General features: G+C 37.4%; 1 protein-coding gene across 1 annotated transcript in view; it reads left to right on the forward strand.

Annotated features, from left to right (window-relative positions):
• Positions 1–17250, forward strand: part of Apoltp (Apolipoprotein lipid transfer particle) — a 668275-nt gene that overhangs the window by 212449 nt on the left and 438576 nt on the right. The window contains exons 30-31 of the mRNA XM_067142082.2: positions 3030–3230; positions 3696–3968. Of these exons, the coding sequence (XP_066998183.2) occupies positions 3030–3230; positions 3696–3968 (474 nt within the window). The remainder of the gene's footprint in view (positions 1–3029; positions 3231–3695; positions 3969–17250) is intronic.

Raw genomic sequence — 17250 nt, forward strand, 5'->3', positions numbered from 1 at the left:
TTAACCCTTTTAGGACCAGATATGTTTAAGAGTAGTGAGCCTAGAAAGACCAAATTGACTGTTCCTATGTATATTATCAAAATTGAAAATGTGAGAAATTATTTTTATAGTGTGAGTAATTTCTGTTTGTGTATATTATAACTGTATGTGGAAAAGAAAAATAATATAAAAAGCATTAATTAGCATAAAGTAATGCAAAGTATCAATATTATGCAGCAGCATGTGCTCAGGAGAAGCTTTATGATGCCCTCCTGAAAAGTATTAAGTTTACAGTTCAAATAGTGTGCGTAGGGACAGTCAAACTGTTTACCAGATGGTGAAGTGAAAAAGAACTAGGCATATCTTGCAGTTGTCCTTTCATAGATCTATAACATAGATAGTAATTAAGATATATGCATGATTCTTTACCAGAATGTTGAGATAATTATTTTTTTATTAATGGGAAATACAAAGAAAGGAAATTTTGAATAGAGGATTTTATATATATATATATATATATATATATAGTTTTAGTTACAATGGCTAATTTTTAATTAAGGAGCAGTTGTGCATATCTTTTGAAATCCCACATGTTTCTTTTCTGCATTTGCTCTGACACACAGCATCCCTCATGCACAAACACCCACTTGTTACCACAATGGTACTATGCTGTTGCTCTGTAGTGTGCAATGGAACTCATAACACAATCAAGTGGCCCTTTGCATGTGAGATATGGTCAATTATCCACTTCTTGACAGCAAGGAATGTGCCTTTGGCAGAGATTCATCATTAGATCTGTGAAGTGTATAGCCCCAACACTATGAGTGAGTGAAAAGACCGTTAATGGGTAGGTTATTCGAGGAAGTTTGGGACAAGGTTCATGACAGCTCATGCTATGGTTGGCATCCCTGATCAGCGACAATTTTGCGTGCAGTTGACACCCCCATTTGGTCAGACAGACAGTTCACAATATCCTGTCAGTCACTTCAATTTCCAAATGTTTGAAGGTTGGTTTTATATAAAATTGTGTTAGAAAATTTAGACTGCAGAAAAATGTGCAATAGTTCGGTTCCAAAAATGCTGACTGAGGAACACAGAATGAAGAGCTGTGTCAGTGCCTTGAAATTTTTGACCCAGTACCATGAGGAAGGTGATGCATTACTGGACCACATCATCATGGGGGACAAGATATGGGTGTCAAAAATGACCACTGAATCAAAGCAGCAATCAGTGAAATGGTGACATACATCATCTCCGACAAAAGTGAAATTCAAGCAGACTTTCTCAACATGCAATTTTATGGCAATGGGGTATTGGGTCAGACATGGTGTTATACTGCCTGGGATGGCAATCAGTGCAGCCTTGACCAAACTTTGCCATACAGTCCAGATTAAATGTCACAGTCTTCTATCTGTCAGTGTTGTTACTGCATGACAATGGAAGACCTCACTCTGCAGCTTGAATGGAAGCTCACATTGAATCGTTTTGGCTGGCAGAAATTGACTACCATCTCTTCCTTCATCCGAAAAGATGCCTCTCACTGAGTCCGACATTTCGTAGTTTTGGAAGAACTTCAAACCTTCAGAAAACCTCCCCAGCTGTAAATGAACATACAGAACATAAATTGACAAAATCATTGAGAAAGTTGATGATATGTGTACCTGGGGTGCAACTTCAAACTATGGCAGGATAACCAAATGGCTGACTGAGATGGTGGCCTTTGGCAGACTGAGCTACTTTCTCCAAGACTCAAAAATACCACTGATCCTCAAGAGGAAAGTGCATCCTACCTGTTGCAAACAATGGACTTGACACTGTTACTATCATAAAGAAAAATGCTAGTAGACTCAGAGTCTGCCAGTGAGCAATGGAGCAGGCGCTACTAGAGACCAGCTTACAAGACCGAATCTGGAATGAGGTGATTGGGAGGACAGGAATCACAGATGTGGTGTAGCAAGTGGCAATGGGTGGATCATGTTGAGAAGTAACCTCAAGTGGTCCAAAGTTCTGGTACAGTGGATGGAGTCAAGGAGAAGTGTTGGCCATCAGATGATATGGCCAAGCAGGCATCAATTTTTGGTAAAGAGAGAAAGTCTCTCATAGTGTATTGGCACTGCCGGTGGCTCCAAGTAGCCTACGCAGTGGCCTCCACGGTATGCACTAGTCAGCGTCTTGGTAGGTGTGCTAGGTACCAATTGATGAGCCAAACTTAGCACACGTGGGTGAAATGCTGGCAACCAGGAATGAGTTAGTTGGAAAATTTATAATGTCCAATAACAGACCATTTATGTTGGTATTATAAATTTACTCATTCGGGACAAAAATTTCAGATTCCCTATGGGAATCAAAATCTATATCATAAAGCCAATTGTAAAAAAAATACTTTAATAGTTTAGGGGCCTTTATTGTATTGAGTAGTCATTGCTGCCTGTGCACATGCTGGAGCAAGACTCAAAATAAATCTACTCTTATTACCGAGCGAGTCGCTGCGTGATTTGTGTCTTGTAGCTGTGAGCTCGCATTCAGGAGATAAGTGGGTTTGAACCCCACTGTCGGCAGCCCTGAAGATGGTTGACCATGGTTTCCCATTTCCACACCAGGCAAATGCAGAGGCTGTATTTTAATCAAGGACATGGTCGATTCGTTCCCACTCCTAGCTCTTTCCTGTCCCATTGTCGCCCTAAGACCTATCTGAGATGGTATGACATAAAGCAGATTTTAGAAAATTAAAAAATCTACTCTTATTCCATAGCCAGTGGTATTATGACCAGGACCGGTTACCAGACAATTCAGATGTTGCCCATTTGACAAATTGGAAAGTGTCTGCAAGAATACTCATCATGAACTGCATGAACCTGAATTTTACAGTATTAATCATTGTCTACTATGATCTGCATGACACATTTCTCATTCATAAAACAATCCATTTTCAATTCTTACTTTGCAGCTTTTGTAAGTTATCTTTATGTAGAGAATCTGAAAATGGTGTTGATAAAATTAGGATTTCTATTTTCAATTCCAGTATTTAAACATAAATATTACTATTGCAGGTCGATTTTCGATGTGGATGGAACAACTTGGTGATTGGGTTCTCTGGATTGTGGCATTACATACACTCTACAGATTTTGAGTACCGCTATAGGATATACACACCAATTGAGGGATTCCATGAGAATGGTCTCATAGCTAAATTAATTAAAATTGAAGAAGGTGTTGATCTTGAAGTTGGATTGAATGTTGGAGATTCAAAGGTAAGTAGAGCTCTCTAGATTAGATTAGCTTGGACTATATTAGTTCTAAAGATATTTAAATTCAACTGGAATTACTATAAAAGTTACGAAGTTGGTTATAGTCTTTGTCAAATGGGAAGCTGTTTCCATTGCAGTCATTTTTTATGAAGTAAAAATATTTTGACCTAGTGCAAGGGATATTCAGCAATGTTAAATTTTCTATGGACCACAGTGCATTGAGAGGTTGGAATAACATGATTACAGCATCCATTTGATTGGACAGTTCTGAGTAGCCTCTCGAGGCAAAAACACTTCCCATTCACACATACTATAGTTTACAACTTCTGTGTCCTCCCTCCTGTCTTTTTCTTCACACTCCTCTCATATGCCTTTAATTAACTTGAGACATTGTTTTTAGTGATACATTGTTTCCATCATTCATAAATTGCTAAGATTATGAATACTAATGCATTAACTTATTTCTAGCTTGGGATCAAGGTCCAGGGAGCAAATAAGCCTCGAATTCCAGAAGATTTAAAACTTGTCAGCAAGAAACTAGAAAATGAAGAAGACTATAATGATGAAGAGGACGATATATATGCCATCAACTGGAAAGGATTAGTTGAAATTGATACTCTTCTGTATCCAACATTTAAAGGAACATTAGACATTGATACTAAGGATAGTCTTTACACCATTGAGGGTACATTAACATTACCTGATGGTACTGCAGTACTGTATGATGAACTGAACTATGAAGTAAGTATTTTGCAAGAAATAATATGTTTTAGAGTAAACTCTATTTATTCAGTGCTCTCATTCTAAGAGGAAACTTCACATCATTCTACCGCTGGCAAACTTCCCATTCCCCTGACCACATCGTGGGAAGCCAGATGTACAAAACATCCCAGCAGTTAATTGCTTCAGAGAGTTATATCAGAATGTGTGTGCAACTGTTGCTTGTATATTATTGTACACAGTGCTTGTGTATTAAGTAATAGATTGAAAAATGAAACATTTGGTTCAACAGCAAATTTATTTGGTTTAATGTTACTTGGAAAATGGTAACTTTAGAAGATGCATTTCATGATTTGCTTTTAAAAATCCTGACTACTGTTCTTACAAAGTCCGGCATTTTGAAGATTTTGAAAAAGTAGCATATAGTAAGTTTAGTTTGTGACGTACAGAGGAAGCGGAAAAGACATGTTTTAACTGAAGATAAACTTGGGGTAGTACATCCCAGAAAATCACATAATTGTCTAGCACAGGGGTCAGCCTACAAAGTGATCAGACTGCTGAAATATTGACCATATAATGTGCAGGAACTTCACCAAACAAATTTCAGCACAAGAATAAGGTTCTATAATTGATTTCCTAGAAATGCTTACAATAGAAATTTAGATCCACAGCTATGGTTCCATTTTTATGGACATTTAAATTCTCAAAATGTGCAATTGTGGAATGCTGAGAACCTATACATTGTACAGGAAGTATCAGTGCAACTCTTTAAAATAAGGGTATGGTGTGAGGTAAGTGCATGTTGGGTAACTGGGCCCATAATTATTGATGATTGCGTGAATTCACATCTGTATGTGAGAACAGTTTTTCATCCAATTTTTAATGAAGAGACAAAGGAAGAAAAGGTTTATGGATATTTTCAGCAGGTTGGTACCAAAGGCTATCATCATCATCATCATCATCATCATCCTAAACCATCTCCAGTTTCCCAGGTGTGGTATATGAGCCTCCTCCATCTCATCCTGTCCTTGTACCATTCTTCCTCCACCAACTTGTCCCAATCATGACCTCTCAGCAGTACATCGCTCTTAACTAAATCTATCCATTTCCTTCGTGGCCTTCCCATGGGTCGTCTTCCTTCTACCTTTCTGTCAAATTCCTTCCTTGCAGTTCTGTTTACTGGCATCCTCTTCATGTGACCAAACCACTTCAGTCTTGATATCTGAATCTTATTGAGGAGAGAATCATCTATTCCTACTTCTTCTCTAATTTTCTCATTCCTAATCTTGTCTTTCCTGGTTTTCTGGATCATAGTGCGTAGGAATTTCATTTCAGCTGCCTGAAGTTTGGAATTATCTCTATTGGTCAGTGTTGTGGTTTCGAGACTGTATGTAAGAATTGGTGTATAATAGGACTTGTACAATGTCATTTTTGTTTTCATGGGTATTTGCTCATCCCACAGCAGGTGTCTTACCTGGTGATAAAATTGTGTTGCCTTATTGATTCGATTGTTCACCTCATGTTTTGCTAGGTTGTCATTTGATATAATGCTACCCAAGTATTTGAAAACTGGAATGCTGTCCAGTTGAGCTTCATTTAACATGACTATTGGTTCTGCTCCTTCCCCCTACACTTTCATCACCACCGTCTTGGTCTTGCTGATGTTTAAACCATATTTCTTAAACTCCTCATTCCAGCTTTGTATTCTTTCTCCCAATTCCTCTTCTGAGTCACTCCAGATCACAACATCATCTGCAAATGTGAAGGCTTTGATATCTACATGTTCTTTCCTTTTAATAGATTTCATTACTACATCCATTACAATAATAAATAGAAGTGGTGACAATGAGCTGCCCTGCTGCACTCCTCTCTTTGTTTCAAACCAGTCCGACAAACCACATCCTACTTGAATACAACTTCTGTTCCCACTATACAACATTTTCACTTTGTCTATGAGGCTGTCTCGCACTTGAAGTTCTTTCATGCATTGCCAAATTCTTTCCCTTGGTACACTATTGTATGCTTTCTCAATGTCCAAAAATATTAGAAATAAAGGCTTGTTCTTCTCTCAGTATTTTTCCATTAGCATCCTAATTGCAAATATAAGGTCTGTAGTTGACCTTTCTGGTCTGAAACCATACTGCTCTTCTTCCAAAATTGGTTCAACAATATCTCTGATTCTGGTCTCTATTATTTTTTCCTTTATTTTCAGGACATGAGACAGTAGTGTGATACCACGGTAATTAGTACATTTTCGTCGGCTTCCTTTCTTGAACAGAGGTACAATGATGCCCATCTTCCAGTCCTCAGGAATAGTATTTTCCTCCCAAATCTTGTTGAGCAGTCTGTAGAGCCATTGGATTCCTGGAATTCCCGCTGCTTTCAGCATATCTGCACTTAGTTCATCTATGCCCACTGCCTTTCCTTTCTTCATGCTCTTGAGCTCATTTTCAACCTCAAGCCATATAATTGGTGGTTCAGTTGTGGTTCCTCGACTTCGCTCTCCTCTATCCGTTGTTATGTTTTCTGTATCTCCATTCAGCAGCTTTTCGAAATAGATCTTGAGTTCTTGTTTAATTTCTCCCTCTTCTTGTGCCAGAGTTCCATCATCACGTTCTATTGCCTTTGTGGTCTCTTGATCCCTTCGCTTGTTTTTCACTACTCTGTATAGCAATTTCATATTTCCTCTACTGTCCTCTTCCAGTTTGTCTGCAAACTCATTCCATTTCTTCTCTTTTTCTTCCCTTACAATGTTCTTTACAGCAAGTTTCGTGTCCCTGTATACTCCTTGAAGTCTTTGTATTTCTTGTTCATTTCGTTCTTGTCCCTGTTTTTGTTTTTCCTTCTCCAGTGCCTTCTTTATTTGGTTTCTTTCTTTCACCGCTGTTTTCACTCTATCATTCCACCATGGTGTCTCCTTTTTTCTTTTGATAGAACTTGTAACTCCACATAGGTTTTTGGCTTCTCCCTCAAAGGTGTCTTTGAAGGCCTTCCATTCTTCATTAACGCTGGTTACTTCACACTTCGGCAAACTCTGTTGAATCTTTAGTTTGTATTCTTCCTTTATTTGGACTTCTTGCAACTTCCAAGTTTTAACCCATGGTTTTTTCATAATAAGTTTCTGCGTTTCATTTGTCTTATGTTTGATGTCTACTACCAACAGTCTGTGGTCACTGTCCATGCTTTCACTAGGGATGACCTTTACATCTGTGATGTACCTGCCACCATCTTTATTTGTGATTACGTAGTCAATCAATGTTCTATACTGGCCATCCCAACTGTACCTTGTTATTCTGTGACTGTCTCTTTTTTTGAAGAATGTATTTTGATTATAAGATCATTTCTTCTGCACAGATCTAATAGTTGTTCTCCTTCTGGGTTCCTTTGTCCAGATCCATGTGGACCAATGATGCTCTCGTACCCAAGTCTGTCTACCCCAACTTGCGCATTTAGATCTCCAATAATAATAACAACATTTTCTGAATTAATCAATCATCAATCAATCAATCAATCATACTGATCTGCATTTAGGGCAGTCGCCCAGGTGGCAGATTCCCTATCTGTTGCACCCTAGCTTTTTCCTAAATGATTTCAAAGAAATTGGAAATTTATTGAACATCTCCCTTGGTAAGTTATTCCAATCCCTAACTCCCCTTCCTATAAATGAATATTTGCCCCAGTTTGTCCTCTTGAATTCCAACTTTATCTTCATATTGTGATCTTTCCTACTTTTATAGACACCATTCAAACCTATTCGTCTACTAATGTCATTCCACGCCATCTCTCCGCTGACAGCTCGGAACATACCACTTAGTCGAGCAGCTCTTCTTCTTTCTCTTTACAATGGCAAAAAATGAAAGTATCCTCCTATTCATCATATATTCCGTCATTAGACGGAGTAAACAAGTTCAGACATGTTTCGGCTCGTTTGAGCCATCTTCAGTGAAAAAATTAGGGGGGTTGGAATAATTATTTACATAATATGAGTTGAAAAAATGCTAAAAAACATAATGAAAGCGCAAATGAAAAACAAACAAAAGAGAGCCCTTTTTTTTTTCATTTGCGCTTTCATTATGTTTTTTAGCATTTTTTCAAATCATATTATGTAAATTATTCCAACCCCCCTAATTTTTTTCACTGAAGATGGCTCAAACGAGCCGAAACATGTCTGATCTTGTTTACTCCGTCTAATGACGGAATATATAATGTATTGATTTGGAGGATACTTTCATTTTTCGCCATTGTAAAGATGTTACACGCGTGAAAATTGGTATTTGGAATCTCTTTTAAAAATACAGAAACACATCTTCTTTTGTTTTCGAAAATCCAATTAAGGCGCTGAGAGAATTGAAAAATTAGTTGAATTATTTGTATTAGGATACTTATATCTATAAAAGCTAAATATCTTCTTTTGTTTTTGAAAATTCAATTGTAAATTGGTATATGGAATCTTCTTTAAAAATAGACACTTATTTTGTTTTTAGAAAATCGACTTTGGTTGTGGGGGGGGGGGAGGGGTGGTTGAAAATAAGTAAAGAAGGAGTTGAATTCTGTTTGAGAGGATACTTATATCACAAAAACTGAACATTGTTACAGACGTGAAAGTTGGTATATTGAATCTCATTTTAAAATAAAGAAACCTGTATTTTTTCTTTTTCGGAAAAGCCACTTATGGGGCTGAAAAGAATTGAAAAAGCTGGTGAACTGTTGAAATGAATACCGGCATATCTACTGTATATTTCAAAAACTTGACAATTTACAGACATGAAACTTGGTATTTGCAAAGACCTTTAAAAATATGGGAACACATATTTTTTTGTTTTTGGAAAAGGCACTTAATGGGGGTGAAAAGAAGTAAAAAAAGAGTTGAATGATATTTTATGAGTATGCTTATATCTCAAAAACTGAAGATGTGAAAATTGGTATTTGGAATCTCCTTTAAAAATAAAAAAACATCTTGCTTCTTTTTTTTTCTCGAATTGAGAGAAGACTGTTCCTCACTTGTATAGTTCTTTGTTGCTTGGTCATCTTAGCCCCAAAAGGCAATACCACAAATGATGTTTACAAAGAGTTTCTGGGGTAAATGAAACTCAATTTTTTGGTGAGTTTTTATACTTTAGGGATTTTGAGATAATGTCTTAATACAGTACCGAGGAACAATTACCTTTATCAAATTACCAAATCTATGCGAGTGAAGCCACAGGTAACTGTTAGTCTTTAATATTTCTGATCACAGACTATCCGTCAGTTGTGTACTGTGCTACATTTTATCTGAAACACTGAATATTATTGCAACCCTCACTATTATACAGTAAATATGACACTACAACTTTTCATCTCACACAGTGCTCTCATTTTAGGAGGAAACTTTGCATCATTTAGCTGCTGGTCAACTTCCTGCTCTCCCAACTGCAGCATGGAAGGCCAGGTGTACAAAACGAGGAAACTAGATTAAACAGAACCCCAACTCAACTTTCCCACATGTTGGGCTTGCACCAGCAGGGAACATGTTGTTACTACCAGCAAATCGAGACATTTAGCAACTACAGAAAAAAATAAGTCCATTAATTTAAATATTATTATTAAAAATACTGTACATCTATACAGATTTATACTCACCGTTTATTTCAGACACTATTGAATATGACATCCTTCTGCAATAGGATATGCCTGACATCGTTTAATAAATTATTTGCCACTTTCTGTAATTCCACTTTGGTAATAGACTGTGTTGCATGTGTTATTTTGTCCTTCAGCTCTTCTATAGTATAGGGATTATTTCAGTAAACTTTGCCCTTTAAGGTTCCCCAGAGAAAACAATCACAGTATGTATTGATCTAGGAGGCCACAAACTTGTACTAATAATCCGGTTATCAAAAATTGGATGTAACGTGTTTATAGAATTGAGCTGCTGAGAGCCACAGTGGTATAAGTCAGGAAATAATAGTTTTTGAGTTATATCACTCTGTGCACTCACAATTCATGAAAATTTGTTATGTGGAAGAGGCAAAATGATAAGTTCCATAGGAGCCACTTCAGACCACTCAACGGCTTTCTCATGCCAGAGTGAAGTGCACTCATGGGAATAATGATATAAGTTACGGGGCAATGCCACGGGGTCATATTGTTCTGTGTTGTTTTACGTGTTTATTTATGCACAAAAGTAAAATAAAAAAGTCTGTGCAACTGAGCTGGTAAGAATTAGCATAGTTTCCTTTCTTTAGATTGTAATATCCAGATGATATTAAAGCAGAAATTTTCTTTATAAGGGAAGTTTGCACTCTATAGCCTACAAGTATCATGCAGTGATGTTTCACATCATGCACGTAAAGGATGTTACTAATCATACTTCTATTCCCAAAAAGCGTAGAACAGAATACTTTTTCATGTCAGTTGAGCATTTCTAATGAATCAAGGTTAAGTTAACGAGGTCGGATGATGCTTTTTTTTCTTTCACGTATTCTGTGCCTACTGATACTATCCAAATGCTATTCTTGCGCCCCCTTTAAATTTATGTCCCTGGTTGAGTTTCATTGAAAATAAAAGTAAATAACTGTGACACCAATGAATACAGTCCAAAGTATGTTAAGCAGAGTGAAATCAGAGCAGCTGTAAATGTTTTAGGCCAAAACATGTATAATCTAGAAGTAAACACCTAGCCTTTATTTCCAGGAATAAACATGAATGATCCAGACTAAGAGTTTTCCTGTGGTTGTGGAGGTTCCGAAAAGGGTGATTCTGATAACGACACAAAGATAAATATTTAGAGAAGTGTTTGTTGTCAAATCTAACTTCTACACCAGAGTGAGTAGGTGGCATTCTAGCATTTTACAACAACAACAACAGCAACAACAACAACGACGACGACAACAACAACACCACAATTAAAGTGGAAGTCTGTTATGGTGAGAATTCATAACAGCGACAAATTTACTCGCTATAACGGTTTATGGTTATACCCGATTTTTTGTATAAGTTGGGAAAAAAACCACAGACATTAAAATCGGTATGAAACGGCAATCAGTTTGTTCAAAACATGCGTTTTTGTGGACGATATCCACACTACGACTTGCTCGTTTTTTTATTTTTTGAAATCCGATACTATGTGAAAGTGTATGTTTAATTTCATTCTGAAAAAATTATAGTATCACTCCAGAGGACTCTGAGGCGAACGTTCCAGTTTTGTTCTTCAAACAGTGTCACCTAACGTAACTGTATATGTATAAAGAAAACATACTTCAAATGCACGTAGAGAAACAATAACCTCCTTGCTACAAATTTATATGGAAACACCCTTTCCAAAATTTAACTAGATGCGAGAAAATATAAATTATCCTCTGAATCAGTGATGTACTGTAGTACTCTGCCATATCTTGAGATGTATCTCTTTCTTAATTAATTTCGGTATATAACATTAAAAATTAAGCTATGGCTTACTTCAGCCTTTATTTCTAACGAGTTAACAACTGCTATCAGCCACGTTATTTACACCTTTATTATGAAAACGTGTTATCCTCTTTCATTTTTAATTTTGTTTTAGAGAATAGCAGTCGACGGACATTACCAATCGACTGTGACATCACCTTCAAATGTCGAGGAGAGAGCTTGCAAGTGTACACAGCGAGAAAATGATACGGTACCGAAGATGACCGATTGCATTTTGTGGCAAATGTTTCAGTTTTCTTATTCAAACAGCGTCACCTACCCTAACTTAACCATACTATATGTATCATGAAAACATATTCCAGCACCAGTAAGAAATGATAAAATTATCGCTATTAAATTTACATGGGAATAGCTTCTCTGAAATTTAACCACATACCAGAAAATATAAACTAACCTCTGAAATCAGTGATGGGCTCTGCCATATCTCTTACTTAATTTCAGTATAGAGGATTAAAATGAAGTGATCATTTACTTAGCCTTTATTTCTAATGAGTTAAAGACTGTTATCGACAACTTTATTTAAGTACGTTATGAAAACATGTTCTCTTCTTTCATTTCAAATTTTCTTTATGGAACAGCAGGTTATGGGTATTACTAATCGACTCCAACATCGCCTTTGAATATCGACGAGAGAGCTCACAAGTGCACATAGCGAGAAAACGATACCAAAGATTGCATTTTGTGGCAAATGTTTCCGTTTTCTTATTCAAACAGCGTCACATAAGCTAACTTAACATACTATATGTATCATGAAAAGACATTCCAAGCACCAGAAGAGAAATTATAACATTCTTGCTATAAATTTATATGGCAATAGCCTCTCCGAAATTTAACCAGTTGCGAGAAAATATAAACTAACCTCTGAAATCAGTGATGTGATCTGTCATTTCTTTTTTTTGCTAGTTGCTTTACGTCGCACCGTCACAGATAGGTCTTATGGTGACGATGGGACAGGGAAGGGCTGGGAATGGGAAAGAAGCGGCCATGGCCTTAATTAAGGTACAGCCCCAGCATTTGCCTGGTGTGAAAATGGGAAACCACGGAAAACCATCTTCAGGGCTGTCATTTCTTGAGGTGTACCACATTGTTACTTAATTTCAGTGTAGAGTATTAAAATTAAGCAATCCTTTACTTAGCCTTTATTTGTAACGAGTTAACAACTGCTATCAACCATGTTATAGCAAGGACATAGCAAGGAAACAATACCAAAGGTGATAGACAGCATGCAATATAATTGCTGGGGGCATAAATGTCGGTAACGGAAAAATCTTGCATGCTTAGTTGCTCGTAATAACGGATGCATCAGTGATAGGACTCACGCTGTAAAAAAAGGACATTACACAATTTAACACAGAAATTTTGAAGGGACAAGCAAAAACTGTCATTATGATGGGGTTCTCGTAACATGCTGTACTCGTTATAGCGGACTTCTATAGTATTTTAACTTGATCTGTCAGAGAAAAAAAAAGTATTAGGAGCCATAAGTGCAATTTCACCTTTACTGCAACATATTATGTTTTGTTAAGAATTATTTTACAAATAAGTTGTAATATTGTAGGTTAAAACACAGCTTATTCCCTTGTACTGGAAATCACCAAAACATTTATAAGAAGAATGGTAGAACTCTTGATTTATACCACTTTATCTTTCACCAGGAATAAACTGCTAAGAGGAAAATGGGTACACTTACTTTTATTGGCTACAGAAAGCAATTTAAGAAACAAATAACTAAAATGTCTTTAGTAAGCATAATTTTAACATTTGACCAAATGAATCATGAAATATTGTAAAGCATGAATTTACATTTAACAAAATGCAAACCTTTCAGTTCTCACAATTTGACTCTCCCCCCCACGGCACTTATGCCCTTGAAAGGGTTTGGCCTACCCAGTGACCGCTGCTCAGAGCGAAGGCCTGCAGAATACGAGGGGCCTTGTGGTCAGCATGACACATCCTCTCGGTCGTTATTCTGGGCTTTCGAGACCAGGGCCGCGATCTCACCGTCAGATAGCTCCTCAATTCTAATCACGTAGGCTGAGTGAACCTCGAATCAGCCCTTAGGTCGAGAGAAAGATCCCTGACCTGGCCGGGAATCAAACCTGGGGACTCCGGGTGAGAGGCAGGCACGCTACCCCTACACCATGGGGCCGGCACAAATTTGGCTCCCAGCAGGTCAATTAAGAATGGTATAGCCTGTGGTCTCTGCAAATAACCTTAATCCTTGTGGGTGGGGTTAACTTCCAATAAGTAACAACGGGAACCTGACCCCTACAGAGCGCGTCCCCAGGTGGCAGATAGTGGGCCCCTACAGTATGTAGGGCTGGTTGAAATAACCAATACAACCCGCGGACCAACAGGTAGCCCAATTCCTGGGGGTTTTAAAATACTGGGACACCCTCCCTCCAGGGGTCATAAATATGGAGGGCCCTTGCCCTGGGTTAAGGGTGAAGACCTCAACGGCATCTACAGTGGAGAAGATGGACTTTGGTATGGTAGAGATGGCGGAAGAGGCAACCCATCCTTCTGGGGTGTACAGATGGAACCTACTGCCTTGTAGGACGAGGAAGGCATCCTCAAAGGCTAAGGGAGTAAAACCTGAAAGAAAATCCTCTTATGCATTAGGCCTAGCAAGTCAGCAGGAGAGTATTGAGTACAGTCGCTTTCAATAAGAAAAAGAGCCTCGGAAAGAATATTATAGACCGGACTGACACGTCCTCTCAGACAATTGTAAAGTATGATGACCGTAAGGCTGATGATATACAATGTTCTGAAAGGAAACCCAAATAAAAAAGAGACTCAAATACCGAATTGGAACTATGAACATTCTATCATTAACTGGAAAGTTAGAAGAACTCCTAGACATGACGTATAGAAGAAATATATCAATATTGGGATTAAGTGAGACCAAATGGAAAGGGACTGGAAGTAAGACACTTTGTGGAGGTTATAAATTATACTGGAGTGGGCAGGAGAAGGTAGCGAAAAATGGTGTTGGATTCTTAATTAAAGAAGGGACTGATGCTACAGCTGAAGTTATCTGCAAAAGTGATAGAATCATTAAAATGTTCATGAAACTGGAGAACACTAAATACACCATCATACAAGTGTATGCCCCACAGACAGGCTGAAGTGAGGAAGACAAAGAGAAATTTCGGCAAGACCTGGAAGATACAAAGGGTACAGATCTCTGCACATGGTTATGAGGGTGTTTAGGGGTTGTAGTAAGGATGTAAAGGAGAGTGCATATAAGTCTCTGGTAAGACCCCAACTAGAGTATGGTTCCAGTGTATGGGACCCTCACCAGGATTACCTGATTCAAGAACTGGAAAAAATCCAAAGAAAAGCAGCTCGATTTGTTCTGGGTGATTTCCGACAAAAGAGTAGCGTTACAAAAATGTTGCAATGTTTGGGTTGGGAAGAATTGAGAGAAAGAAGAAGATTACAAGATATTAGAATCATTCCGTATTGACGGTTTTCACTTTACAATGGCGAAAAATGAAAGTATCCTCCTATTCAATACATCATATATTCCGTCATTAGACGGAGTAAACAAGTTCAGACATGTTTCGGCTCGTTTGAGCCATCTTCAGTGAAAAAATTAGGGGGGTTGGAATAATTATTTACATAATATGAGTTGAAAAAATGCTTTTTTTTTTTTCTCTCCTTATCACAGGCTTTTCGCCTGCAGGTTAATTCAGGCTTGGTTTCTCTCAAAATGTTTGCTCCCGCTCTCCTCCTGACCAATTTGAGGTGATGGGTTTCCACTAAGATGATTTTGACAGCGATTTCAAACTGTTTTGTGATTTTTATAAACCAATAGTTTGTAAACTATGAGGTCCACAACCTCACCATGTGCTACTATTATTCATTTCCATCTACATCATTTGTTTTCTCATTCCCTTGTTTCTTAGGTTAACGCAGTTTTTAGTATCTATTATTATTTCAAATTAACACCTGTTTTACTGAATTTTGTCACAATAAGTTGTTTTTTGCTCTGCATATTGATGTAAATATTGTATATTTGTGCTAATTTTGTTTCCGTATAGGCTCTCTTTTGTTTGTTTTTTCATTTGCGCTTTCATTATGTTTTTTAGCATTTTTTCAAATCATATTATGTAAATTATTCCAACCCCCCTAATTTTTTTCACTGAAGATGGCTCAAACGAGCCGAAACATGTCTGATCTTGTTTACTCCGTCTAATGACGGAATATATGATGTATTGATTTGGAGGATACTTTCATTTTTCGCCATTGTAAAGTGAAAACCGTCAATACGGAATGATTCTAATATCTTGTAATGTAACATCTTTGATGATGATGATGATGATGCTTGTTGTTTAAAGGGCCCTAACATTGAGGTCATCGGCCCCTGTAACATCTTTAGTTTTAGAGATATAAGCATCCTCATACAAAGAATGCAACTATTTGAAAAAACATCTCCCCCCCTGGTTTAGTGGATTTTTCGAGAACAAAAGAATACGTATTTCTTTACTTTGTAAGAAGATTCCAAATACAAATTTTCATGTCTGTAACATCTTCAGTTTTTGAGATATAAGTATCCTCATGAAATCAATCAATCAATACTGATCTGCATTTAAGGCAGTCGCCCAGGTGGCAGATTCCCTATCTGTTGTTTTCCTAGCCTTTTCTTAAATGATTTCAAAGAAATTGGAAATTTATTGAACATCTCCCTTGGTAAGTTATTCCAATCCCTAACTCCCCTTCCTATAAATGAATATTTACCCCAGTTTGTCCTCTTGAATTCCAACTTTATATTCATATTGTGATCTTTCCTACTTTCAAATACGCCACTCAAACTTATTGTCTACTAATGTCATTCCACGCCATCTCTCCGCTGACAGCTTGGAACATACCACTTAATACCAATATAAATGGTGCGTTATTGGACATACCACTTAGTTGAGCAGCTCGTCTTCTTTCTCCCAAGTCTTCCCAGCCCAAACTTTGCAACATTTTTGTAATGCTACTCTTTTGTTGGAAATCGCCCAGAACAAATCGAGCTGCTTTTCTTTGGACTTTTTTCAGTTCTTGAATCAGGTAATCCTGGTGAGGGTCCCATACACTGGAACCATACTCTAGTTGGGGTCTTACCAGAGATTTATAAGCCCTCTCCTTTACATCTTTACTACAACCCCTGAACACCCTCATAACCATGTGCAGAGATCTGTACCCTTTATTTACAATCCCCTTTATGTGATGACCTCAATGAAGATCTTTCCTTATATTAACACCTATATACTTACAATGATCCCCAAAAGGAACTTTCACCCCATCAACGTAGTAATTAAAATTGAGAGGACTTTTCCTATTTGTGAAACTCACAACCTGACTTTTAACCCCGTTTATCAGCATACCATTGCCTGCTGTCCATCTCACAACATTATCGAGGTCACTTTGCAGTTGTTCACAATCTTGTAACTTATTCATTACTCTATACAGAATAACATCATCCACAAAAAACTTCACCTCTAATTCCACTTGTTTACTCATATCATTTATATATATATATATATATATATATATATAAGAAAACATAAAGGTCCAATAATACTGCCTTGAGGAATTCCGCTCTTAATTATTATAGGGTCATATAAAGCTTTGCCTACTCTAAGTCTCTGAGATCTATTTTCCAGAAATATAGCAAACCATTCAGTCACTCTTTTGTCTATTCAAAATGCACTCATTTTCGCCAGTAGTCTCCCAATAATTCAACTTCTTCTTAACTTTTTATCACCCACTTCTCCCTTATGTGGACTTTCCATAAACAAAAAATACACTGACTGACAGAGCAAATGCAACACCAAGAAGGAGTGGTTCGAAAGGGATGAAAGTTGGG

The sequence above is a fragment of the Anabrus simplex genome, chromosome 2 (assembly GCF_040414725.1).
Source record: "Anabrus simplex isolate iqAnaSimp1 chromosome 2, ASM4041472v1, whole genome shotgun sequence".
NCBI classification, from domain to species: domain Eukaryota; kingdom Metazoa; phylum Arthropoda; class Insecta; order Orthoptera; family Tettigoniidae; genus Anabrus; species Anabrus simplex.